The following is a 27,990-nucleotide window of genomic DNA, read 5'->3' on the forward strand; positions in this document are numbered from 1 at the left end:
TTGTGCTGGCAGGGTGAACCTCAATCCACATTTAGGTTTGGCGTGAGTACTGGTCAAACCCACTTGCTCTTCGTGTTGCACGTGTGCCATTTTGATTCTGCCCGATCAGGCAGCACTCTCAATAGGATGAAATAAGCATGGGTGGGTTGGGGAGGGAGCCTGCTGCTCTGCACGGAGCAGTGAAGGATGGATTAGTGGCCATGTTTTCTAAGAGCATGTGGCCGTGGGGGGCTAATGGAGGGCTGTGATCCTCACAGGTGGAGCATCAGGAAAGAAAGATTTAGACATCAGGCTAGGCAGGGCTCTGAGCACTTATCAAGATGTAGATCCCCCCATTCAGTGTGGGGAGTTGGACCAGACGGCCTTTAATGGTCCCTTCCAACTCAAACACTAGAGTTAGAATTCAGGTGAGACTTCTGTATTACACAAGTGTTCATTCTGCATACAGCAGAGGTTACAAAATGAAGTGAGAACTGACCAAAAAATGGTAAATCCTTCATTTCAGTTTTTAAAAATATGCTTCAATGCCCCAGACATCCCAAAGGTCAACATAAGAGACTTAGAAAAAAATAAGTGCCTATAAACAACAACATAGAACTTCTAGCATGTACCACCAGGACTCCATGGGTCCCTCCCAGAATTCCTAGAGCTGCGATTTCTTACTCTTTAATAGGATCAAACTGGAACATTCACCAAGCAAACACAATTTCTTAACTAGGGTTAGTGGCATCTGAAGACCTTGGCTGGACTCTTCTGTGACAAAGAAGGGCTGATGAATATCAGTCCACCTCCCTGCCGTGGATGGTAAATGCAGGAACATGGTACAGCTGCACTGACAAGCAGACCAACAGCCACACCTGCACACACACAAAGGTCTCTGGTTGTCATTTTCACTCCCACTGACCATCATATTTGAGAAGCCGAAGTAAAGAACATGGTCACCTTTACTCCAGCTGCATGGACTTAAACTCTGTACCAAGCAAACTGAGGAAGGTACTTGATATGTAGAACGGTGCTTTCCTGTACACTTCTGTTGACTCATACTAGACATGGTAGCAGAGTTAAATCCAAGGAAATTCAAGCATCAGTTGGTTCTCTTTGTTTTAGGAGCAAAAGGAAGTTGTTGCCCAACCCAATGCCACTTTATATTGACAGAACCAACAGCAGTGGTGCTCCTTCGTCACGGGGAACTCAGCTTCAGCTTCATTACACTTCTCCTAAAGCTGTTCAACAACATAAGTTGAGGGTACGCCACATTCGTGCAAGTTTTCTGAATGAGAAACTAAAACAGACCCATAATATTCCACTAAATGCCACTAACAGTACAGATTGTCAGCATTCTTTATCTTTTTTGAAATGTTGAGAAAATGGATTGAAGACAAAAACTTACTTGAAAAAGTATTTGCATGATGACAAAATGCTTTAGAGTCCCGTGTAAGAGTACGTTCTCCATAAGAGTTTGTGCAGCTACGCTCCATGGTAAACTCTCGATAAATTGAAACTTGCAATACTGATAGAGGTTCTGTCTCTATGCATGTATTTGGAGGGTTTGTTACTTAAGAAGGACTAATCCACTCATGGGGGTAAGAACTGCATCAGTGTTGTTTTCATGCACTGATTCCTAACTAACAGGACTGATGGACTCAGACAGAAGAAATTATATCCGTCAGATGGAAATATATTGCTTCTCTTGATGTGTTAAAAGCATCAAGCCTGTGTGTTCAACTTGCTCTTGCTATCTCAACAGGACCCGCAAGGAAGAGCTCAGGAATGCCGTATATATTACATCTCCCGTGGCTTTCATCAACAAATAGATAGTGTTTGAGTTTACTCAAGGAGCAGGCAAAGTGCTGGGGCAGAGATTCCTGAAAGTGTCTGTCCGCCAGATGATGCTTCCTCATACAGTTGGAACCAGACAATTTCTTTTCTCAATTTCTGAGTTGCCCTTTTTGCAGGGTCTTTTTGTATCTGGCTGCACCAGGATAACTGCAGGTGTCAGATGTCAACTAAGAATTAGGATTCTTTTCAGGAAAAAAGAAAAGAAAAAACTGAAAACATCAGATTGTTCATTTTTAGAAAAATAGTTCTTAAAATCCAATTGTAAGAAAGTCTCATTTTGATGAAGTACAAAGACTTATATTGCAGTACATTTTGCACCACCCAGATGGAAATAATTCCAATGACCTCCACCCATCCTCACAGGTTTTGGCTGCAAATGCTTCTACGCACTTATGAACGTTATGCAATAACAGCCACTGAAGTGAACTTCTAACGTGCATCATCCCACCTGCATTCATAAAAACAGAGCTGCATCTCGCTCCATCAAGCACAGACAGTAATTAAAATCGAATAGCAGTCAGACAACAACATCTGCAGTACCCTCACAATCAAACACTCAAACTAGATCCTTGCCATTAAAATCCAAACATTTTCCAGAATGGGAAAATGGGACTCCCTGAAGTCTCATCACACCCAGCACACCAACCTCCTGTGCTCTGGAGCACCCCCCACATTTCTGAAAGTCAGATTGCAAGTGAAAATTCCTTTAATATTCTGCATATTGCTTGTTTAACATTCTTAACAGTGCTAACAGCACCAGGGCAGTACTAACAAAAAGAGAGAAGTTAGACTCATCAGCCAGGACAGACTCAGCTATCTTCATGTCAGCATTTGCACAAATAGCAAGGCATAGCAGGTTGCAGTGTTTGTGGTTTAGGTGGATAAAAAGGCAAACACAAGGCAAGGGAATGACTTGCCCTGGGTATCAGGTTTTGCCTCAAGCTTTGCCAGCCAGTTCTCTTCAGGGTAAGTCAACCTGAGCATACGATCATAGAATCATTATGGCTGGGAAAGGCCTCTACAATTACCTACTCCAACTGTCCACCTTCCACCAATATTGCGCACTCAACCACGTCCCTTAGTATGACATCTACACATTGCTTGAACATCCCCACAGATGGAGACTCCATCACTTCCCTGAGCAGCCCGTTCTGTTGCCCAACCACTCTTCTGGAGAAGTTTTTCCTAATGATGAACTTACCTGGGGGATTTCCTCTGAGCTGGGTATTCCTGGGCAGGGAGGACTCAAATCCTTTTCTGAGTGGATTCTGAAAGAAAAACAAAGGAAATACATTAAAAGGTAACCTAAAGGATTAACAAAATCAGGTTTTAGGTCAGTGAAAGTCGAGGTGGCAACAGATTAAAAGGGAGGTCCCTAACACTAGCTCAGGGGATTTGGCACGAGGACTTTTCTCTGACAGAAAGACAGGAAAGCAAAGCTTCTCACCCACTCAATCATTTGCCCAGCATTTAGAGAGAGATGAAATAAAATTCTGGGATTTCAGCCAAACCCCCAGCTCCACCTATGTATGCCTCCCACTCCCATGTGCACAATGTCGTTGCCGTTTCAGGTCTTGATAAAGCAGCTGTTTGTGTAGATCTCACCTCTAACAGCTCCCAGGAAAAGCCTGTGCCATTCTAATGTTGGCCCTAGAAAGCCTTACCAGAGCACCAGAGCTAACAAAATATAAACGTGTGTTCTATTGGTTGGATGAGGGCACAGATGGACCTCCTTCCATGGAGAGCTGTAGCACCAAAACATCGTCTCTCCCCACAGACCCTCTGGCAGAGAGAAGCTCACAGCATGAGGGAATGCCTCCATCTCCTGCCTCCATAGATCCATCAGCAACTTCATGACTTTTAGCTTTATGAAAGATTGGACTCAAAAAATTATTGGAGGAAACAGAGGTAAAGTATGGCTGCATGTCCCATTTCTGCTGCAAACCTAAGGGAGCAATGAAAAAGCAAGAGGAAAGCTCAAAGGTCCTGTTTATTTAAACAAGTCTTGCGTTTCTGAACTGGTTACACAGAAACGACCTGTTATCTAGGATGTGGTGACTGGAATTTGAAATGTTTTCAATCAGCATAAAGGGTCCCGATAAAGAGAGAAAGAGCTCTGATAAGACTTGAGCTTTTACAGACTTGTAGGGTGGTTGCGGTTGGAAGGGAACTCTGGAGGTCACCTGGTCCAACCCCCTCCTGCAGGACACCCAAAGTTGGGTGCCCAGGAAAATGTTCAGGAGCGCCACTACTTTGGTTGGTGATAGGCAGAAAAAAACTGCATTTTCTTTTTTTTGCAAAATTACAAAATCACAGAATTGCGGGTGCTGGAAGGAATCACGAGAGATCATCAAGTCCAAACCCCTGCTAAAGCAGCTCCCTACAGTAGTTTGCACAGGGAGGCGTCCAGATAGGTCTTGATTATCTCCACAGGAAGAGACTCCACAACTTCTCTAGGCAGTCTGTTCCAGTGCTTCCTCACCCTTAATAAACCCAACGAGACGTAGCCCTCAGAGCAGCCAGACTGGTACTCCTGACTGACCCAGGGAGAGACCTGGAAGACAGAATGGCTTACTGATGGGGTGAGGAACTGTCAAGAGGTTGAACACTAAGTTAGCTATTTCCCTGAATTGAGCCAGCCAACATCCTCTTTACACATACATTTCAGACAGCCAGAAACCAAATAAAGAAAAAAAATTAAGCAGATTATGTTGGAAAACAGATTACAAACCAAACAAACTACTAAAACCACCTTGTCTTGGGAATTTGGCTTAAAAACGTGATTGAATCAAAGATAACTAATTTGATTAAGTAGAACAAGTTATCTTAATCCCTACTTAGGGAAAACACTGCCAGCAAAGCCAGCACTGTGCTAGCAGACGACCCGCGGAGTTAGCTGGGTTCAGCAGAGCCGTACAGTGGATGCACGGCTCCTCTCTGCCTTAGGGACGTGCTCAGCAGGCTGGAGGCAGGCCAGGGCGAGGCAAAAACTTGAGACTTCTTTATTTTTAAGGTTATGGGAAAATAAGAAGGATGGCGAGGAAACAGGTCTGATCAGAAAGCCTCTGCGGTTGAAGACATCTCTTACACAGGAGGCTTTTTTATCTTCTGCTTATTATTTCTTTTTGTTTCCCCATGCCTGACAACTGAGCTGGGTGACAGATCCCAGAAGTGCTGCCTCTGTGTCGAAGCATGCAATTACATCTCACATTCTGACGAAATTTGAAAGGTGACATGCTATCCCTTTTTCAACCCCACGGCCACAGTGCACTCTATTTGTGCAGCTGTTAAAAGGCAGCAAACTATGACTTAAACTCACGCTTGTAATGAATGGGATTTACCGCAGCTAGTATGAATCATTTTGATAACACTTATAATTAGTTTTATAGATGTTTTAGAGTATTATAAAAGTTGCCATATCACTTGTATCCCCCTAGGGCTCTCTCATAAAATGACTTTTCTATGACTGTATTCTTCTGGATGCAAAGAGAGGCATTTTAAGACATCCAAGTCAATGTTGCTGTCTTTCTTACTTCTAAAACCCATGGGAAGAAATGAGATCACTTCTCATTTCCTCCCATATGCTCAGTGAGATGCCTCCATGTGTCTCACTGCTGCCCCCAGCCCATCCTGCAGCACAGTTCCTGAAAGCTAGGTGCGTTCAAAGAGCCTCAGGAGAGAATGCTCAACAGCCAGAAACAGTGCAGGTCCTTAACCTCGTTGGAACAGTGGAAATGTATCCTGGATGAACACTTGGCTTCATGCTAAGAAGGGCAAGGTGAGTTAGTTGGATTTGACCTTCAGGTTTGGGTACCCTGGTTGGGTGCAGGGCAATGGCATGGGCTACAACAGGATGGCCTTTAGTTCCCTCCAACTCTAACCACGTGCTGATTCTGTGAGTCTGTGATGCAGCAGAGACTCAGGTAGGTAGGAGCATGTACTGTGACACCAAAAACCCCTCCCGAGTTTATAAATGTATTTTCCTTTAAACATGTTTTACATATTTTGAACACTGGAAGCAGTAGTAGTAGTAGTAACCTTTGGTTACTGAAGGGTACCATTAATAAACAGACTTTATTCAGAAAAACTGCCCTGCTAACCTGATGGGAGGTCAGTGCGCCTGCCCAACCCTCACATTATGAGCTGCTGCAGACACTGTCCCTAAATCAAATCCCTTAGCACCTCATCTAAACGCTTCTTGAACAGAATGCACAGCTCCAGAGCTCCTCTTCAGGAGCCATTTGGGGAAAAGCAGACACAGAAACGTGAAAGACAAACAAATCTCAGCCGGGGCAGATCAGAGGGGCTGCTGTCATCCTGCAGGGCTGCTTTATATGGCCTTACCTTTTATCTCCTTCACTCCCCCTGCCAGGAGCACACCAGCAGTGCTCCCACACTGCTTGCTTCTCACCAGGAAGCCCCCGAGTTCGCTTTCTGCAGTTGTTCATTTTAGGCTCTCAAGTTGTCTTCTCATTTTTATGTAGTATTCCTCTTTTGGCACACAGCGGATTTGCCAGGGTAAAGAACTCACTTGAACATGTTCCCAGCACCATGTAAATAAATCCCTGGCTCTGGGAAAAGAAAATCTCCACTACTTTGCCCAGAAGCACTCTGAAATGCCATATGCACAGAGCCTCCCTATTAACGAGCAGCAAGGAAGCACTTTGGCTCCCACTGCTTTCCCAGCTCTCATCAACCCCTTCATTGCCACGAAGCCGTGAGCAGGACGGTGACCTGCCCTCACGGAGCAGCTTCCTTCCATAAAACACTCAGTTATCACCTCCAGGACCAGAAAAGATGGCTGTCCACTTGTGTAAGTGAGGCTATGAGGCTTCTGTAAATTAATGTGAACCCTGGCATGTTTCTAAGAAAAACTGTCCAGTTTGGATGGGCGTGTTCCCTGCTGATGAACCAGCCACGGCACAGTTCTTGGTGCACAATGCAGCGCCCAGTTGTCCCTGCTGTCAAAAAAGAAAACTGAAATTTGGGAGTAGATGTGTCTAATCACAGCTATCAGCTCATTAGACACTTACTTGCGAGAGCAATGTTCAGCCTTTCAACCTCTGTAACACAGTTTAGGTATTTTAATCATCTGGTAATCTGTAATGCAACCTTTTTGAGCCATCAACACTACTGCTACGACGATCCGTTCTCTTCACTTACACCTCACTATCACCCACAAAACTAAGCTCCATTACTTTGATGGCACTGGTTCTTAATTTTGCACTGATCTATGTGTGAGCCTCTGGACAAGGCAGTACTAGACATCTCAGAGTTAGTATTCTATCAGCACGTAGCATGAGTTCTTCCATCTGGCTGTTCACTGCACACAAAGCAGCAATCTTCCTGAACACCTTTTTGTCAGCAGCAGTGCTGTAACGTCATTAGTCTTACTGCTCTGTGAGTACACGTGGAGAAAACACACCCCATTTGAGTCTCCCTGCTTCTAACTTAGAGGTTATTCTGCTTCTGTATCTATCATTTCTCACGCCTGGTTTCTAACCCGTGTTCACCATTTCCTTGCTTTATTTCCATTCTCTTCCCTGCCTTCTTTACTCAGCTGCCATACCAGTTGCGTTTCCTCCACCAGAAAGCAATCATGAAGTGTTATGTCAGTCTACCATAGGTGAATCAGAAAAACAATCACATCAAACATGAAAAAAAAAGCACAGCTGACACCTCAGACTATCAAATATAATCCATGCGTGTTTTTTCCGGTATGTCTTAATTGCATGTTATTATCTCAGAATTGCATAAGGGTATAATTTCCTCTCGAGAAAGATGTTCGCTACTTTTTTTCTACAGCAGCTAAAATCCAAAACATAGTACAGATGAAAGGCACAACACAGAGTTACAGGGCTCTAAAGCCACTTTTAGGCATCCAGTTCAGCAGCCCCAGTGGGAAAATAAGGAATGCTGGAAAAGGATTACAGTGGTTTTTACATTTAAGAAGAGTTACGCTGCAGAGTCACAAGGGAGATCTCACGTTACTGAAAGCACATGTATTTGCTGAAAAATAAAAGTCTCTCCAAAAAGAAAAAAAAAAGGAAAAGAAAAAGAAAGGAAAAAGTATCAGACATTTGAACAGCTGGAAGTGTTTTTAGAAACTACAAAAAAGGAGAAAAAAATCATTTGGAATAATATTTCCCCTTCTGTAGTAAGCATTGTAGTGGTGATATAATACATTCTCCGGAGGCTTAATGATGTCTACTGTTCAGTCTTTAAAGGCTATTTCATACAACAAAAATCAGTGGAGACAACGGAGTTTCTTCACAGAAAGAAACCTGAAATTGTCATTTGGAGTCAAGATTTATTTTTCTACCAGCTCCCATCTTTGCCAAATGTCCCAAGGGCAATGAATCCGTGACAAAAAGCCAAAGTCTATTTCACTCTGGAAAAATAATTTCTCTCCATTTCTTTGTCTGTATGAGATTTCAGTATCAAAACGATGTTGTTTGCTGCCACTCCGACAAGAACTTGCAAGGACTGCTGTCTACAGGAAGATCACATGAGACAGCAAATGAAGGAAGCAACAGAGGCCACAGGCATACACCAATGACTCCTACACAGATTATGATGAAGTATGTAAATTCTACAAGCAATATCAGTTTGTTTCTTTCAAATTAAAACCAACAGGCAATCTCTTAATTTAAAATGCCATCCTTATTCCACCAATAATGATGCTCTATTTTCTTTGCAGTAATGCTCCAAGGTTCATGTTAGCATTAGGATTTCCTCTTCCTAAGTTCTTTTTGTCTCAGTGAATCTTTTAACACATGCCAACTCCAGATAAACGTTATTGGCTGTTTGCTTAGCACAAAAAATATGCAACTAACACAAGACTCCCTTGGCGACACCCTTTAATTCCCACACTTCCACTGAATACAAAAGCTGTTAAGCTTACAATCACAAGTTGCTGCTTCCTCTTGAGAACTATCATCTTCACAATCTGTTTTCACTCAAGTCTAAAATTACATTTATTTATTTTTTTAAATCACTTGACTTACAGGGAAATACCCACGTCACCTGTTAAACTCTTTCCTCTTAGGAAATAGCAGCAGATGCAGAACGCAGTCAGTCAGACACAACACGGAGGCTTAGCTGTGGCACATCTGAAAATAGGTCTGCCTGCCTTCAGTCAGAACACACCTAAAAATGTCCAGAATTGGATCTAATGGAATGGCAGTGCTGATCACAAAAGCAAAATTCTCACTATGAGAGTTAGTCAAAGTGAAAAGATAGGAAGAGAGTGTAAATTATCAAACAATATCCAACAGCACAAATTCGGACAAAAAATGGGCCCTGATCACCCAATCGATTCTCATCCTCACTGATCTCTTCCCAAACATTCATTTTTCTTCCCGTTAAGTGTCTTACCCTTAGTTTCCACTTGCTGCTCTTCCAGCTAACTGCTGTCGTCTCTCAGCCCTGGCTCCCTTGCTCTGAGCATATGCACACATAGGAAACCTTCTGAAGCGACATACACAGGACCTCAAAAAGACAAGGCTATTTCAAAAGAGGAAAACATATCACATCCTTTTAAAATAAGCACTGAAATATTATTTCAGAATTTACTTCAGGAAGAAATCGTCACTAAAAATGTCTCCTTTACTGCCCACTGTGTAATATACAACCTTAAGCTGCTCCACCTATCCTGGAGCTACCTACAGTGAAAAAAGAGCTTGTTTCAAATGAGATTTTTGTACCCAAACCCACCCTTCTATACAGTTTCTAGTTTTCAACTGCAACTTTCAACTTTCTTTCCAGTTTCTCTTCTCCACTGCAAACACCACAATGCCTTTCCCCAGTTCAGAAGCACCACAAGCTATAAGCAATTATAAAGAATATAAAGCACCCATGCAAATAGTCCTGGGTTATGAGATTTGCAGGTTCTGTTCCAACACTAAACCAATGTGTGTAAGGGAAGACATCACTCCACCAACCCTGAGGATGAGTTCAATTCCTTCTTAACCATCTGATGCTACAAGAGCAGATTTTCTAGCAGCATGTACTAGAGTATTTATTGTTTCAAATTCCATGCTTAAGCTCCTGTGGAATGGAAAGCATCATCTGCATAAACAAAACCATGGGATCCAATAAGATTCTTTATTACTGTTCCACCAGCATGAATATTCAAACACGTACACCAAGAAGCAAAACCAGTCACAACAACATTGTAACCACAATTATAAAGGTATCTCTTATCTCCTGTAAAGGAATTTAATTCTGCTCAATGTTTTCATGAGTCCGTGATAAACGTTTCGAAGTCCTGGTCTAAGTCTGAAACAAGGGCATCCACAAAATCTTCAACTGAAGGTGATCTCTGAAGCATACCTATAAAACCAAGACAGCAAACTATTAATGTTATTATCACTTAAAAAGCTTTGTCAATAATGAAGTTATTAAAATTAGCTAGCTTTTATTGTCATAACATGACAGAAAGCTATCTTTTCTTTTTTGTTTTTGTCAAGAAATAAATGCAATTACAATGCATAGGGAGCAGGTGATTGTATCAAGCTGCCTGGTACACGTTATCACACAACTGACAGGTTTCAAGACTGTGAACATTTTCTTATCGCTGTGATCTTCCTTAGGCTGCAAATTATATCTCTTGTAAAGGAATGCAACCAAAACACAAGCTAGAAGCAGTCACTTCCAAATGTCTGGAAGAAATCAGTGACTGGGAAGATCTAAATCCTTATCTGAAGAGTCTCAAGATTGATGCAGTCAGGGGAAAACAACATATTTTTTCAGCGTTACACGCCTTAGAAACATTTAATTTAGTATTTAAAGTACAAACATCATGAAATATTTCACAAGGCATGAAACATATCCAAGCATGTATTTTCATCGTGCTGCAGTTTTTGTTTTGCTTTTTGTTTTTTTTTTTACAGTACCATTTATTAGGAATAGTCATTAGTAGGATGCCAGTTGTGTCACAGTGCTACAGAAGAAGACAAGGAAATCAGCACAAGAAGCAATCACACTCAAGTATTTTGTCACATATTCCTGTGGGCAGAACAGCTAAAGATCTCCCACCTTCCTCCCCAGAATCCCAGTTCACAGAAAGCATGGGAATCTCATGTAAATTATTTTCAGATGTTTCTTCATAACAAATACTAAATTAGTGCTGGATCTTTTCACTGTTCTTAATATTTTCAAAATTATATATGAAAATCTGCTGTATTACCGTAGCAGGAAAAAAAGAACAGTCTGGCTGCCAAATAATGTAAAATTTAATCTTCATGCTTCTTTGAAGTGTTCTGCTCTTTCTGACAACTGCCAACATAAATATAACCTTGTTCTACCCTTTCTGATCAGCGTACCTACTGTACATAATTTCATACTCTCTCACATCCTCAACAATATTTGCTTTCAGTGGAAATTATAATTGCCTGCTGCTAAAAGACCGGAATCTTTTACTAAAGCACAATTATTCAAAACCCACCAGGAAACACATCAGCTTGAGGTAATTTTAAGTGAGCAACCAAAAGGAAGAATTTTCTTGCCGAGACCTCACAGAATCCCATTTCAATCTGGTTTAAACATGTTACAAGTGCCAACACATGCTGCCACGACCCAGTAGACAATAGCAAGCACTCAAAGGAAAACAAATCTACTCCATATAGGTCGACTGAAACACTGTTAGATGAAGTCTGCATAGAGACATTTTCAAAATGAAAGAGAACAGAATTAATACCTCTAAGTTCTTGGTAAACTCGTAAACTAGTGTTAGTAAAATTGCTGTGGAATTTCTTCTAGTTCACAATGAAAATAGAAACAGATGTGTTTCAATACCAGCTACTAAGCCACGCTCCCCTGGGACAGCACACTGCACACTGACTGAGGGGGGTGGCTGGGAGATATGTGCATTTGTGCTGTAACAGCCTTAAAAATTCCCTCAGACAAACAGTTTAAGCCCTCAGTATTTTCGTTTGCTCAGAAGTGGAGAAACTGCCTTAAGGAGGTGACTCAGATGGCAGTCCACTGGAAGATACATTGTCATGCATGACTAGAGGAGCTTCATCTTTCAGGTAGACAGAGTGGTCCAGTTCCAACATTGTAAATCACTTCACCTTTTATATTTTTTGCTTCATTTTACCTTAGGTATTTACATCTGAACGAATTGGCTCTATTTCCAGAGAGTAAACAGTAAGAAGAACTTCAGAAAGGAAACGCTGATGATTAGCAGGTATAAAAATGAGAAGTTAGGTGAAATTCTTTCTTTCCTAGAGGTATTCAAGAGAGCTGCGGACATGGCACTAAAGGATGTGGATTCAACACCGTTTGGACTTAGTGATCTTTTTCAACCTAATGATTCCATGATTCTATGAACCCTGCAATTTTTAAGATGCTCTATAAAGAAACCTTTTTTTCTACAGCCAATATGTTACTTGCTATCAGGTATCAACAGGGAGGGATGACTGTAGTACTGTCTAGACAACATTTTTCCTTAAAGTATAAAAACAGCCGTAATGGATATAATAACCCTCACCTCTGCAAGCTCCGAAATACAAAACTTTCAGCTACTGAGTTTATAAAAGGCAGCCTGGCTGAATGATGTTTAGCTAACTCTTTTGACATTCTGAATTTATTTTGCTGTAGATCATTCCTGTAACACTGATTATCAGTATGTCACAGAAGAAGAAAGGCAAACAGTACAATGCTCAGTATTGAGGCTTGGGAAGAGACTGATGCTGTAATCATCTTTATGTAGATTTAATATCCCTCTTGTAGAAGAATAGTGAACCATAATAAAACTATTCCACCCCTGACTATTATAAAATGAATAAAAGAAACACAATTGACTACAATACTTGCCAATGTATTTTAGTGCAGCTGAATACAGCCTTCCCAGATCTCCCTCAGAACTCGGTACAAACTACATTCATTTAGCCTCCACGTGGGTTATTTCAAATATGTAGCAGAATTCAACTTTTTTTTTTCTGGCAGAAGTGATGTCAAGTGACCTCCTAGCCCATACTTCCAACTGTTGATAATGCAAACAGATTTCAGATTTAGTGCATTAGCAATGCTATTTTCCCATCACTGACATCAAAAGCAAACACTAGAAGAATTTGATTTTGAAGGGGAAGGACAAATTGTAACTGAGGTCATCACTGAAGAACTTCTGTAGTAAAACAAGCATGCCCAAATGAAAGAAATAACCACAGATTTTACAGGAGACAACTCCAAAAGAAACAGACACTGATGCTATTTCCAGGTTTTAACCTCTTACACTGCCCAGCTGTGCTATGAATGGCCATGTCTCCCTTTAAACCCCATTAAAATACATCAAAGTAGGAACAGTATGTACTCAGCCCTTCAGTCCAATGATTTAGTAAGATGTCCATTGGGTCTGATGGCTGCAGTTTTAAAATCTAGGAGTGTGTTTTATACATTCAGACCAAATCCTATTTCAGCTCAGTCTCTCCCAAGCCTAAGGCAACTGCACAGCTTATCTTCCCTGCTTTGAAGTTGTCTTTCACATTACACCACTGTGGTTAACCACACCCTTTTGAGAGCTGGTTAGCTATAACCTACAATCACTGGAAGCTGGGAGAAGAATAAAGCCTGTGGCAGAATTTGGCCTCTGCCCCTTTGGAACATTATTGAGTCCTTGTACTTTAACATATGTTACCACTCACATCGCCTTTACGATTTATGCATATATTTTTTACTTTCAAAGAGCCACACAAACATTATCTGAGCATCTTTACAGCCTCTTCAAATCATAATTATTCCACCAAGTACAATTAGAGGCATAGAAAAACAAATTTTCAAACTGCACTGGAGCAAATGCATGTTTATTTACAGATTGAGTTGGCCTAATTACTATGCATGAACACAACTGAGAATGACTGTCTGCAATATGATGCAGCATCAATCAGTGAAGAATACAACTACACGAGGCTTTTGCACATGTGCTTCTTCACAGACCTGAAGAGCAATTTGACTTCATCAAAACTGTGGGAGAAGCACACTCCAGAATCTGTTCCATGCTCTCAGCTCCAAAATCACCCAGCCCTGTACTTTCCACTCGGCAATTCACTTTCTGCCAATGCACCTGGGTTTCCTTCCAGCTGTGGAGTGCCAAGGGGAGGGGTGGGGGGTGATGGTGCACACCTGAAGCTTGTTCAGACCTGTGACCAGACCTGGAAGAGACCTGGGTTCCCTGTCTTTGAAGGAGTTTGGAATCCCTAATGCCATGTAATCCTATGAAGGAAAACTAGGTGGATATCCCACACGAACAGAGACATCATCAACTTCATTGCAGACTGTACTTCTCTTCAAGGAAAAAAGGAAACCTCCTGGACAAAGAGGTATTTTTGTTCGTTTGTTTGTTTTCTTTCCTATTCCTCCTGTTATCTGCATGCATAACTATTTTTGTATTTTGTAGGTTACCAAAGGGGCAAGGTAAAAGGTGTCACTTCAGAAAATCTTTTACAAGGTTTCAAAAGGCTTTTTTTTTTTAATGTTAAAAAATGCCAAAGGAATCAAACCCAAACAACAACAAAAAAAAGTATACTGTGTTTCCCTAATGAAAGACTGGTTCAAACATGAATCTTGTCACTGACTCCACTGGATGGCAGGTCAGGTCCTTTATCTCCCCTAATCAGTACATCTACCCAATTGTGTGGGAGAAAGATGAAAAGCTAGGGTCATAAGCAAGCACAGAAGAAAGACAATAGATAGCTTCTGAGAAGAAAATCATAACAAAGAAACTGAATAAATGACGTGCTTGTGAAGTTATCTGTTATCAGATCAAGGAATATGTCTAACTGCACAATGAGACACAGAAGCACTTCAAGGGTGAGGCTGCACACACGAATCCAGAAGCCAATCTTAAACAAGTGTGCTCATTTAGTAAACAAAATTCAAACTATACAGAATGTAGGGTTTTTTAAATAGGGCACTAGTGAGCACAGGTTCTGAACTATTTCTCAGAAGTAGAATAAAATCAACAAGCTGCTAGGTTTGGTGGAGCTTGTCTTCAGTCAGGAAACCAGCTGTGTGTGGCACTGCAACTGATGAAAATCAACCACAGATGGAAATCAAGTATTATGGAATATCCACAAGGAAACAGATAAAATGCAGCAAAAGGAGTCAAACGCTGTTTGAAATGGCAACTGAAACAAAAGAACAAGTAACTGGCTCTACTTTTCTCCTCAGATTCTCATTTTTCTCCTAATAAATACAGAATGATTAAATCTGAACACACAGTAATCTTCTCCATCATTTATGTTCTATGCTTTAATCTCAAATAATACAAAATTAGCAATCAATCATTAACATGCTAAAAAACCTTAATCGCCTGAATTTAAATTTTCCTGGAGTCACTCAAGCATGCTTAAGCTTTGCACTGTCTACAAGTGGAGATCACAACATGCACAAGGACTCTGCAATTAATAAATGCATTTTTCTGATAATTTTAATGACCTTGAGTATCTCTTTACATTTCTGCTTAAAGTAATATCGAAGCAATTGAGAATATAGAAGTGAAAACATACTGAAAATGTCAACTGTTTTCTGATACAGACAAGTTCCTCCTGTCTGGTTCTCTGGTGTGCAAACAAACACACCAGCAGGCACACAAGGAAACCTTACAGTGACAGACAGTTCTAGTTTAGTAATTTAGTTTACCAATTTTAAGAAAATAAATGAAAAATCAAACTCTGTTTCTTACTCGCATAGACTTTTTTTAAGTCAGTTCAGAAAAGATTACACTGTTCTACCATTAACATCAAACAGTACAACTATTCCTTTAACACAGCTTGCTCTGTACAGCAAACACCAGGCTGCACAGCTATCACTTTTTCATCATTCACCATTGACCCTGTGGGCTGACTGAAATGAACAGAACTACAAGCATGAGGAATATGAATATTGCCTAGAACATCTGATTATTGCATTACTAGGCAGGTGAATGTGTGTGCTTTGCAATGTTCCATGCCTCATCAAATTTGGATTTCCTTTAAGCTTAAAATGAATCTTCTATTTCACAGAATCATGTGAATTATGAACATGGAATTGTAGGGTGTGGAAGGGACCTCTGGAGATCATCTAGCCCAACTTCCTGAACTATGATGCTACTTCTTCAGATTAATTTCAGAGTAACAAGTTTTATCCAAAATGGCTGATGCATAATTTCAACTCCAAGCTGATTGTACCACGTTCTACTGCGCTCTCTCAAATGCAGGGGGAGAAAGACAGCTCTAGGTACACAGATTTGTTAAGACCACTCACAGTTGCATTTTGCAAATTTCAATCAAATTATATTTGATTCAAGAGAACACACTGCCAGGAGCTTCAGTATTGCCTTTTGGGCACACCACTGTGCACTCAACAAGTGAAAATACATCCCATCAACAGAAGAGATAACAAACATAATTGGTGTTTTAAAATGTTCTTTCTTTCTCTGCAACGTGGCTTACAATATAATTGGATTTGCTCATAAAGATGTAATAATTCTCTTGCAACTACCTAGTCCACAGTCTCGAGCTGCTGTTTTTAAAGTTTGGTTATACTTTTCAAGAGCAGAAAAGAGGTAAATTTGAAAGATGCGAAGTCATGATGAAGGAAAAGTAACACTGTAGATCAGAAATATAAACAGACTAATCTAGAGAATGTATATCTATATAGTTTACGGAGAACAGAGGGTATGGCCTCAAACATCAACAGATAGGTTAAAGAACCTAATGATCTTATTCTGAAATTGTGTTGAGCTTGTGATGTAATACAGATGCATTACCACTGCATCACTTATGTGATTAAAAAATGCAGTTTCCAGTCTTCAAAACTGCAATGAGCAGAGGCTGATTAATATTCATAATTAACAATCTCAAAGTGAATTGAAAAATGTTCCTGAGATGAAATACTTACCAAGTGATCAGATCAGAAATAATGGCACTAATGCAAAATTGTCTGGTTTGAATAGTGCAACATTAAATGGAGTAGTCTATCCTTATCTTACTGAAAGATATAAAGTTTCTCAAACCTTCTCAGTTTTTCTCACCTTACATTTTTTTAATACATGAAATACATATTCCAGGTAGTAACATAATTAAAGCTATTTCAATGATGCTCAAATAATATGGCCAGTACAAGTTCAGTTCTGTGTTATGAATTTCATGTATGTAAAAGTTATGCATTTTTGGTATCCAAAAATTGTCATCTACTTACTTTCAAGTATGTTTTACTCTTACTCTCAGTTCTTCAGACTACTCTGCTATACAGCCATTCTGACATTTTGCCCTGACTATTTCTGTCTGTTTTGTTCTGTGAATCACTGACTGTGAAGCAAGGCTGACAACCACTCTAAATAAATGAAAGCTTTCTTTCACAGATCCAATAAATAAAATAAAACTGAACTGTAAAGAACGAATTGGGAAATACTGTTACATTATTTCTTCCTTGATCAAAGGGAAATCAAGCAGTTTTAATTTTTTTCTACCTTGAACCATAAGAATGGGCTCTTTTCCACCACCATGTGCCAGCATCTCTCTACGGTAACGCTCACCCATTGTCCTGGAGAAACACAGATGTTAGAGCCATACACAAATTGCCTGTCCAACTCTCAGTCGTATTTGCTTCTAGAATCTCTACATAATTCAAAGGCAGAGACATTTCAGCTTCCATTGTTGAAAGGGAAAAAGTTAGTTATAATGCCTCGAACACACACCTAAGATGTAAGAACAGTTAAAATTTTTGATGGCACAATTTACCTTTTAATTTCACAAAGCAAAATGAGCAGGATAGCTGTGCTTAGCTCTGAAGCTGGTGACATGAAGCTTGTTTAATACTTGCAGTTGCTTTTTATTTCAATAGAAAATTACAGTTAGTTAGGCACCTATGAAAATCAAGCTCTCTAATTGCATCTAAATGAGGATTCCAGTGCCTTCCAACTGGCAAGACTGTATTTTGAAGTACAGACATGAGTTCTTTGCATCAATGATTATGTCCCAGCGTACACTTTATCTGTGGTCATTTCCTGTTTTGTTATACTCTTAAAATCAACAAAAAGGCTAAAAGTTAACTGGCATTGAAAAAGCCCAACCACATATGCTGCCCCAAGCATAACATATTTCCCCCTTTCCAGAAGCAAATAGAACAACACTTCATTGTACTTAGTACTTTCTGTGTTTTTACCTATCAAATGGATTGTGAGCAAAACACTGTTTCCACACCATGGAGGCAACTGCCCTGGACATGAGGTAGGAGTAATATTTGGCACCATAGCCCACAAGATGACTAAACCTCAGCTGCCAGGCCTGTAAGAAGAAAACAAAATTCAGAATACAAGTCATCTTTTAAACTTTCTAAATTACTCTGTGGGTTATGTTTTGTTTTAAGTATGATAGAAAAAAATCTTAGCATTACAAAATGAAATGGTTAAAAAAATAAAAAAATAAAAAGCCCCAAACCACCACTAGAAAACCCAGAATGAACACATACTTTATTATAAAAGCATTTTTTCAAGCTAAATACTGTATATCCAATATGCTGATTATAATAATTGAAAACACACAAATAGGTTCAGAAGGAGAGAAAAGCAAGAAGCACAAAAAAGAAATGTAGTCAGATGTCATAACAGCCATACTGTTCTACTGGTCTCCAAAAAACACACAATTACATTAAAACGAGTAACTTCATATTGTATCGTTTTCTGTATGGGTAACAGCAGATATCACACCTAGAAAAGACCCATCTAAAAATATCTGCCACATAAAAATTATCATAGGGACTTGGTAAAGCTTTATAAAATACAGCTTCCCATATGCCAAAACCTCATAGGTAGATGAATTACATCCACATGCAAGTCATTGCTCCAAGATTTGTTTGCACATTTTAAAATGTATATACATAGCAGATTACCATCTGTAATTATATTGTTCTTCATTTATTTATTGTTACTTTGCTTTATGATTCATTCCAATGATGGTGGACTTCTTTTACAAAGCTCTTTGGTGTCAACAATTTTCTTATGCTTTTCTTCTGACAGATAAAATCAGAAGTATCAGCCTTACTTTCACAGAAATAAAATACATTAATTTCCTCTTTCTTTGTCTGCAACAAAGACTGAAAGAGATCTCAGAAGGTCATGTGGTCCACTCCTTGCTCAAAACAGAGCCAAACTGATAGGGTTTCTCATGTCCCTGACTAGGATGAAAATATGTTTCCCTACAGGCTTAAATACATTTTTTGAACTGAAGATGATGAATCTCCAGATGAAAGAGTGGGAAGCTTACTCTTGGCTCTCTGAGGAAATCAAAGAGGAGCAAACTGCCATATCTTATTTGTCCTCCTATCTAAAGACAAAGAACTTAACATTATTATGATACGACCGTTGTTAAGATTCGTTAAGTACTACAGAACATGGAGTTTTAAAGAGGAACTGGAAGACAAACAATAAAGTATCCTAACAGATGTTTTAAATTTAAATCCATGGCCTGTCACGCTCTTCTATTTTCATCCTAAACCTAATGGCCATAAATTTAAGGCATTAAATTTAGGCATTAGAACTCTTCCAGAACTATTTCTCTTTGACAGAGACTCATCTCACACCCGAAGTCACCATCTCTTGACTTTGGACAGCTGAAATAAACTGTTTCTTTATTCAAGAAAGTGCCGCTCATCTTCTTGTTCTCCATTCACCTAGTCAAAGGTGCATATGTATTTTCTAAAAGTTGCCAACCAAGAGTGTGGAAAATGAAAAGAACTGGTTTTTAATGTCTTTTTTTACCTTAAAAACAGTGATCTATTATCCAGATCATTACAAACAGCTGATGAGAAACAAAGCTGTCAGCTCCCTTTGCTCTAGAACACTCCTAAATGAAGTTCTCAATCAGCTGCAATTCAGCTATTCAGAGCAGTTACCTCCACCCTAAGACAGGTGTAAAATATACACAGAGCTTGCTATGCATGACTCCACTAGCAGCCTACACAACTATTTTAAAGTAGAAGCCTGATTTTTAGGGAAGATGAAAAAATGTTCCCTGTCCTCAGTTTTCCTGTGGGCTCTGTGGTGTGATGATGCAAATTCTTAAGAATGACTAATTTTCTTTCTTTAAAATAAACTTCAACTATATCATATCTCATTATGGTGTAAACGTACAAAAACATTCCGCTTGGACACAGATTCTCCAGTTTGCTCTGAAAAATACTGTGGTTGCTGTGTTTGCATTTAATGCCTATAATTTTTCGAACTAGTCCCTTAATTATAACCATAATCACTAAACTAACAGCACAGTTTGAAACAGATCAGAAAGCCTAAAGGAAAATCATGACAGCTTCTACTTTATTCCTTACTAAGTTTTCAAAATGAGGATTCAAACTTTCAAAAAAGTACAACTCACTCGGGCATGTGGAAAGCTTTACTGAAGAACTGGTTTCACATACTCAGAAACTCGAGCAATTTTCAAATAGATCTGTTAAATGAAAGATTCAAGTTTTCTCTTCCAGAAAGAAAAATATGCATCATATAAACTATAACTAGGACAGTATGTTTTCTTCAGTCCAGATTATATTGCTCATCTTGCATTCCTTATGTCAAATATCCATGGAATATCCTGGTGTAAGACATTTAATGCTCTGTGATTAAAACAGCTCGCCTTCACCTCTCCAATGATCAGCTACATCATTTATCAGGTTTTCTGAAACTATTACACATAAGTTAACAAAAACAGCTTCTCCACAATCTAAGACCAAAAGCTTCTGTCAGTCTGCACCTAAAACAGGCCACAGTTCCCTCTGCCCATATACAAAAAAATTTTGTTTGACCTTATGATAGCTAGTATACTTAAGTAATTAATTTCGCATCACTTCCTTTCAAAAGAAAAAAGGAAGGGATACAAAAGGACCAAGCAAGGATACTGCTCATCCCTGTATTTGGGGAAGCTCTCAAATCTAATGACATTTAAGAATTAAAAAATCACTGGCAACAGAGTGGTATTAAAAAAATAAATTAATTAATTAATAAAGAGAAGAAGAAAAACAAAAATAGGAGATTGAGTTGATTTGTCTTAACACAGATGCCTAACGCAGGTAAGGTATAGAGAACTCTCTTCCTTCACTGATGGTACAAAACAAATGCACTTTTAGACACCTAGAGTTACATGAGATCACTCAGGGGAGACCTTATTGCCCCTACAACTGCCTGAAAGGAGGTTGTGGTGAGGTGGAGGTTGTGGCAAGATGGGGACTGGCCTTTCTCCCAGATAGCAGCAATAAGATGAGAGGGAATGGTCTTGAGTTGTGCCTGGAGAGGTCTGGACTGGGTATTAGGAATAATTTCTTCTCAGAAGGAGTGGATGGGCATTGGAATAGGCTGCACAGGAAAGTGGTGGAGTCACTGTCCCTGGAGGTGCTTAAAGAAAGGGGAGATGTAGTACTTAGGAACATGGTGTAGTGGGCAATATTGGTGGTAGGTGGATGGTTGGACTTGATTATCTTAGAGGTCTTGTCCAACCTTAATGATTCTGTATTTCTGTGATAACAATTTTCAAAGGCATCACACAACCAAGATTTTTTTCTTACTGGAAACAACAATCCAGGAAATCTGATAATGAACACGCTACTTCCTAGTAAGATTTGAAGCATATATATTATCTTTTAATGTTTTCATAATCAGTACAGATTTTTCTGCATTGAGTATGGAAAACAGTAGCATGTTGTCATTCCCTGTTCTTAATATTTTTCAGTCCTCACACAGTTTCTGATAAGGAGTTCCCACAATCCCTTCATTCTCTATCTCCAGTATTTCCTCATTGTTCACTATCTATTATATTACTCAAGGAGATTTTCCAGTTCAATGCTGTTCTAGTAACTGACATTCCATACTGGATTTTGTTCACATATTTGTTTGCAGGTAACATTAAAGTGCATCCACCACTCCCACAAGGAGTGATCAGCCTGCATTAAAAAAACTATTACTACCTTACACAGATGAGATAAAGATATAGTCAACAAAAAAATACCAAATCACAGAATCATCTAGGTTGGAAAACACTTTCAAGATCAAGTCCAACCATCAACCCAATCTATTAAGTAAACCACAACATGTATTGCTAGATCCAAATGTCTCTTTAAATACCACCATAGATGGGGATGCCACCAATCCCCCAGGAAGCCTATTCCAATGCTTGATCACTCACTCCATGAATAAATTCTTCCAGATGTCCAATATAAATACATATTTAGGCTAGTACTCCTGTAGGAAGTTCTATGATCAATAAAAAATAACCACATCACTGTAAATGCTTTTAAAATTAAACGGTTCACATTTTAGCATGAAATTCCATTCTAATAATACTACTTATAGATGAAAAATGACTCCATTTCGTAACTATGTTATTCACAAAGCTGAATGATTTCTTCATAACAACTGACATATCAATTTCATTTTTGGAAAGGATAAAGGCTAGACGTGTAGTACTAGGGCACACTCCTTACTAAATGCTATATTTTTTGATAAGCAGCTAGAAAGTTAATGAAGACTGAATAATCACCTACTTCAAAAAGTTCCATGAACTCATTCCAGGAGTTTATAAAACAGCACATTTTACAGCATAGCCCATGGGTTATGATAATATGCCATTCATGGGTCATGTTCGTGCCTGCTTTTATTCAACACAACAGACTGAAATAAAGGTGTGTGACTGATCCACTGCAGTTATTAAAATGGTCTTTTCTCTGCCATTATCAATCTTCCCTTACAACCATGTCTGAAATGTTACCAAATTGTGAAGGCTTTCCATTCCTTCCTGTAACAAATAAAAATACCTCACTGATACATGTGCCATACAGACACAGCATTACACTTTCTCAGGTATTTTAAATAGAGTACTTGTAGGATATACTCCTAGGATAAGATTCAGATCATTTTTTGTAACAGCTATCTCAAAGTAGGTGTCTTGCCCAAACTGGTCACAGAGGCTGCTTTCTGTAGTCAGGGGACAGAAATATTTGTCCTTTTATCTTTTGAGGGTATAAGGGTATAAGACTACTGCTCTAGGAGAAATTGAAGTAATTTACCACTTATATTTAGAAGTTAATACACTACATTTCTTTTAACAACTTTGCAGGCTCATGGAAACTAAACTGACTTGAAGACTACATAAATTAATTAAAGATTCAATAGTTTGATTTCTAAACTTACAAGCGCTGAGATTATCACAAAGATCAACTCATTTAAAAATTAATATGTGACCTGGAAAGACAAAACCAAAAGCAAGAAACTGCAGTTGTGTCACTACATAATAGCCTAGTTTTTGATTTATTATATTCTATAGACCTCACTAATTACACAAAATCAGTTGTATAAAATCCCTCTACTTCCTATGAAAAGGAAAAACCAACCACAGAAACTCTTGACTACTGCTTGGAGTTGTCAAAATACTCTTCAGCAGTTTGTGCTGTGACTTAAGCTATTTCTAGGTATAGTTAAGACCATTCTATTTTGCATCTTAAGACAAAATCCACAAGTGAGAATGAGAACCTGAAAAAAAACAACACTAAATTAAAAAAAAGTATTTACATCGTTTAAGTCTTCTAATTACAAAATGTGTGCTACAGTAATTACAACAACGAGCACACTGTTGAACAGTTTTCATGAGGAACACTATTTGATGGGGATGATATTTGGTGCCACCCCCCTCCCCTTTCTTAATTAAATTCTTCTTCTGGCAGAAAACTCAGTGGAGAAGCAGCCAACTTATCTCAGGGGCTACTGGGTGGAGAACTCCTGGATCTGGCAGAAAATTAACAGCATTGCTCCTAATGCCCTTGAATTTGGCTATCAGCAGTGGTGAAATACTCATGAGAATCACAAAGAAGCTCCAGGCTCTGGTAACTTGGGAGACAGAACAGCAATTAGCATGGAAATCAGTACAAGTATTTCCCCTCTGCTGAGAAGCGAGGCTTATCAGTGTTAGTGAAATTCCAGCACAACATACTTCCAGTGTGCAAATACACACACTGCAAATGAGCACAGGCAATGCTCCTGTGACACTGTGTCAGCCAAGCAGCTGGATGTGAACAGAACAGAATGTCCTGAATGGAATGGACATCCAAGAATCCAGCCCCTGGCTCCACACAGCACCACCCAAACCCTATGTCTGTGAACACTGTCCAAACTCTCCCTGAACAGGGCTGTGCCCACTGCCCTGGGCACCCTGTTCCACACCCTAACCCCCAGCTGCCCCTCCCCTGACACAGCTCCATGCCGTTCCCTCGGGCCCCGTCGCTGTCACACAGAGCAGAGCTCAGCGCTGCCCCTCTGCTCCCTGTGAGAGCTGCAGCCGCCATCAGGCCTCCCCTCAGCCTCTGCATACATCTTACCCTCTAGAACTTTCACAAGCTTCATAGCCCTCCTTTGGCTTCTCTGTAACAGTCTTATGTTATGTATGTCTTACACTGTGGAGTCTAAACCTGCACTTGCTGCTCAAGGTGAGGCTGCACCATTGCAGAGCAGAGGGGGACAGTCCCTTCCCTCATCCGACTAGCTATACACACAGAGAACACAGAGAGCTGCAGTCAACAGATCAGAACACTTCTCAGCACTGAAAAATAGTAAATTCATTGTGTGGTGCAGATCTGATAGGATGCTGCATATCCAGCTTAGCAGGTTTCCTGTTCTGATGTACTACTACCAGTGGAAAAAAATGCTTTTAGCAAGTAAAAAACTATTATCTGATCGCCAGGAGATCAGTCTCATTGTTTTCCATTGATGACAGTTTACATTTTCATGCTCTTCAAACCCGTATTTTCCCAGGCAGAAGATCAACAACATGCTTCTAAAAACTCAAGGAAGATACTGAGAAGGTTTCAATGCAAAAAACTGCAACCACCACCAGTCATCAAGTACAGAAAGTTTCTCACTAATGCATCCCAATGGCTCCTAGCATCGATGTGCTTGAATGAATGCTGCTTCCTGAGTCTCTATTGCACTCAGTTTGCTAGAAGCATCAAATCTGAAGCAGACGTGCTGAGAGTTGGCCAAATAAAGCTCCTCTGGCTCTTTCTGCCTGTGTGTAGAGCCTGCAGCAAGAAGCCCAGCACTGCCAAAAGAAGTCTGGGCTGTGCCTGCCAGGTTCTGAAGTTCCACCTGTGCAGCCAGGAGCATAGGTTCATTAGGTTGGAAAGGACCTACAAGATCATCTAGTCCAACCATCCTCCTAACACCATCCCTACCCACTGAACTTCTAAATCAAATCCCTTAGCACCTCATCTAAACGCTTCTTGAACAGCGCTAGGGATGGTGCCTCAACCACCTCCCTAGGCAGGCCATTCCAGTGCCTGACCACTCTTTCAGAAAAGAAATGCTTCCTCAGGTCTAATCTAAATCTTCCCCGGCGCAACTTGTGGCCATTCCCTCTCGTCCTGTCATTATTTATCAGGGAGAAGAGGCCCACCCCCTCCTCACCACAACCCCCCTTCAGGAAGTGGTAGAGTGAAGAGGTAGCATGTATTTTGGGGAGGCCAAACTGTCCCATCACAGAATTTGTTTTTCCACTGTTAAGTTTAAACTACTGATTCACTTCATGAAACAAGAAAAGGCTGTATAGCTTAAGGAATTCTCTGATTCACTCTGTAACAAATGAGAATATTTATTTCCCCTCTTATATTAATTACGTAAGCTTACAGCTTTGAAGGCATCCTCAGTTCACTCTCACTTGAAGAAACAACTTGATGAGTTTTGGGGTGCAGATGTTACAAGCAGTCTATGCCCAGGGCCACCTCTAAGGAAAGCCTAGACCACTCACAGAATGACAGAAACAATTCTTTCAGAGGCATACATCTACTTCTTTGGCCAACTTACTTTCTGTATTATGGCCTGAACTCCAAACTTTATAGAATTACATCACCGTGATTCTAGAATTTCACAATAATAAAAAAGTCCAATAAAAAGTTCTAAAGCCACATCCTTTGCTGCAGTTTCTAATCTTGTTTAGAATAACAGAAAGCTAATTTCATGAAACCACATCTTGCACTGCCCTCCTAACTTGCTTAATGTCAGTACTCCTTTGTTTTTCAGTGTCACGCATTTCTGTGTTAGGAGTGGGAGAGAGCACAAAGTAAACCAACCCAGAGACATCACTGACATTTTAGAAAGCAAGTCAAGCAAGAGATTAAGATTTCAATTTATAACACTTCTGTGTTTTTATTATAAAACGATAAATAAATCTAGCAAGACATGGAATGTAAATATTTTTGCAGTTGTTTACACTAGGGAAGAGGAAAGGAATTTAACATGCAATTAACCACTTAGGTGATTCAAGATATGTACCATATGGTCTCTGGATTATTTAAATTAAAGAAAAATATTTCACTTTCATTTATAAACCATTAATGCATTTGAACTGCTGTAGCAAAATCATTTAAAACTGTTTACTCTTTAGCCTTTTCTCCCTGCAAAGGGACTGGAGAAAGGGGGACATGGCAGGCAACAAAGAACATCAGCATCAAAAAGCTGTATTTATGCTTGCCCCACAGTCCTTACAACACAAATTAAAGGACAAAGATAGAGGAAAACTGATTTTAAAATCTGACCTTACTTGAGCACACTGAGAGAGAGTGTTACCTACAAATATTATAATTTGTTTGAAAAGATTAAAAACTGTACTGACAGAGAGTTCCACATTTCTAACATGTGATTCCATAAACAAAGAAACACATAAAATACACAGTCAGACCATTCAATCACTGCTGAATAATTTTTAGCACTGCCAAATTTTTAAGGTTCATAAGCCCCAGATGACTGGATTCAGGTTGCTGAGCTTTCCTTTGGGTACAGATTTCATACTGAAGCCTAAATTTTTTATTATACATTACCAATTGAAGCAAATTTTAACAACTGACCTGTTATTTTAAAATAAGCAACATGAATGCTTCTTAAAATAAACTCTCATAAAACCCAAGGAATATGTTAGGCAATGTTGTAACTAGAAAATATTATTTGCCAGTACAACTTCATCACGTGAATTACCTGAACATACTCTGGGAGTTGATATAGCTACTGTTTTACAGTAATGCTCACTTACTATCTTTTGCCAAAGCCATTACAGACATAGATTTAGGGAACTGTGTCTCTAAGCTTGAATCTGCCATAAAATCCAACATGAACTTAAGAAATGGCTTCTTGGTCCACTCTCAGTCTAAATGGCAGCTCCTAGTAAGAAGGAGTGACAGTATTTCTATTCTCTTGTTCTTTTCTGATTTGACTGAAAGCTTTTTTACAGAAGGGAGAATTTCCCACTGTGTTTGAAGAGTATTTCATTCACGTTCTTTAGCTTATATTTACAGAAATTATATAATTATTTTTATCTAAATTTTATCAAATATAGCACCAGTACTGCAATCCTGGGGGAAAAAGGAAACATGAGATGTGATTTTGATCTCACAATATTTTTGTGAGAACAGAAATATGTACACCTACATAAAGCAATCTGCATTTAAATATATATAAATAATTTAGATATCTATAAAAGCATATAGGTATCTCAAAATGTTATCAAGTGATGCATGCAACTACTTCCTGTACTTTTTCTTAAAATGCCACTGAATGTAAATACTATCACTAGTGTATGTTTGAGTTTCATGTGGCTAACACTTGCTAAAAGAATTTCCTTAAAAGTGCTTCACATTTTCTGATATCTGTAAACACTCTGCTGCTGTAGGTAGTTGACCAGTGAACAGTGTCATATTACCACTAGAAAGCAAATCTTCACAGTATTTACCATCAGCATTTTCTTTATCATAAAATGAACTCAACTCTAGAAAGACAGAAACCTAAACAAACCTTGAAGGGTGACTTTAAGAGCTTTTGAAAGATCCAGCGTCTACATTCATAATGGATTGAGTAGGGCACCAGTCCTTTTGAAATGGCTTTTAGCTATTAATTATTTATAGAAATATCACTCCCCTGGAGTTCACTGTGTACTTTTTTATTAATCTTTTCCCCAAACCCAGACTCTTCAACTTGATTTTATAGTATACTTTTAAGAAGGTTCATATGAAAACTAATCCAGTGATTTGCGCTTTTGTAAACAACTCTGGTTTCCAACATGGCAAGGTAAAAGATTACTTTGAAGGGGTTACACAAACTTCAAGAGGTTGAGTAATGATGCATGACTTCATCTCTCTTCAAAACAC

At 39.3% G+C, this 27,990-nt stretch overlaps 1 protein-coding gene across 2 annotated transcripts in view; it reads right to left on the minus strand.

The window, feature by feature from the left end:
- Positions 1-9,931: 9,931 nt before the first annotated feature.
- MIPEP (mitochondrial intermediate peptidase) overlaps positions 9,932-27,990 on the minus strand; it is a 66,235-nt gene continuing 48,176 nt past the window's right edge. For both annotated transcript variants that reach the window (XM_065730122.1, XM_065730121.1), the window contains exons 17-19: positions 17,989-18,110; positions 17,294-17,367; positions 9,932-10,173 (exon numbers count right to left, since the gene is read on the minus strand). In XM_065730122.1, coding sequence (XP_065586194.1) covers positions 10,079-10,173; positions 17,294-17,367; positions 17,989-18,110 — 291 coding nt within the window. In that variant the 3' untranslated portion in view covers positions 9,932-10,078. The remainder of the gene's footprint in view (positions 10,174-17,293; positions 17,368-17,988; positions 18,111-27,990) is intronic.

This window comes from Cyrtonyx montezumae, unplaced genomic scaffold, assembly GCF_038088225.1.
Source record: "Cyrtonyx montezumae isolate F1298 unplaced genomic scaffold, pur_monq_1.0 scaffold_12, whole genome shotgun sequence".
In the NCBI taxonomy this organism is placed as follows: Eukaryota; Metazoa; Chordata; class Aves; order Galliformes; family Odontophoridae; genus Cyrtonyx; species Cyrtonyx montezumae.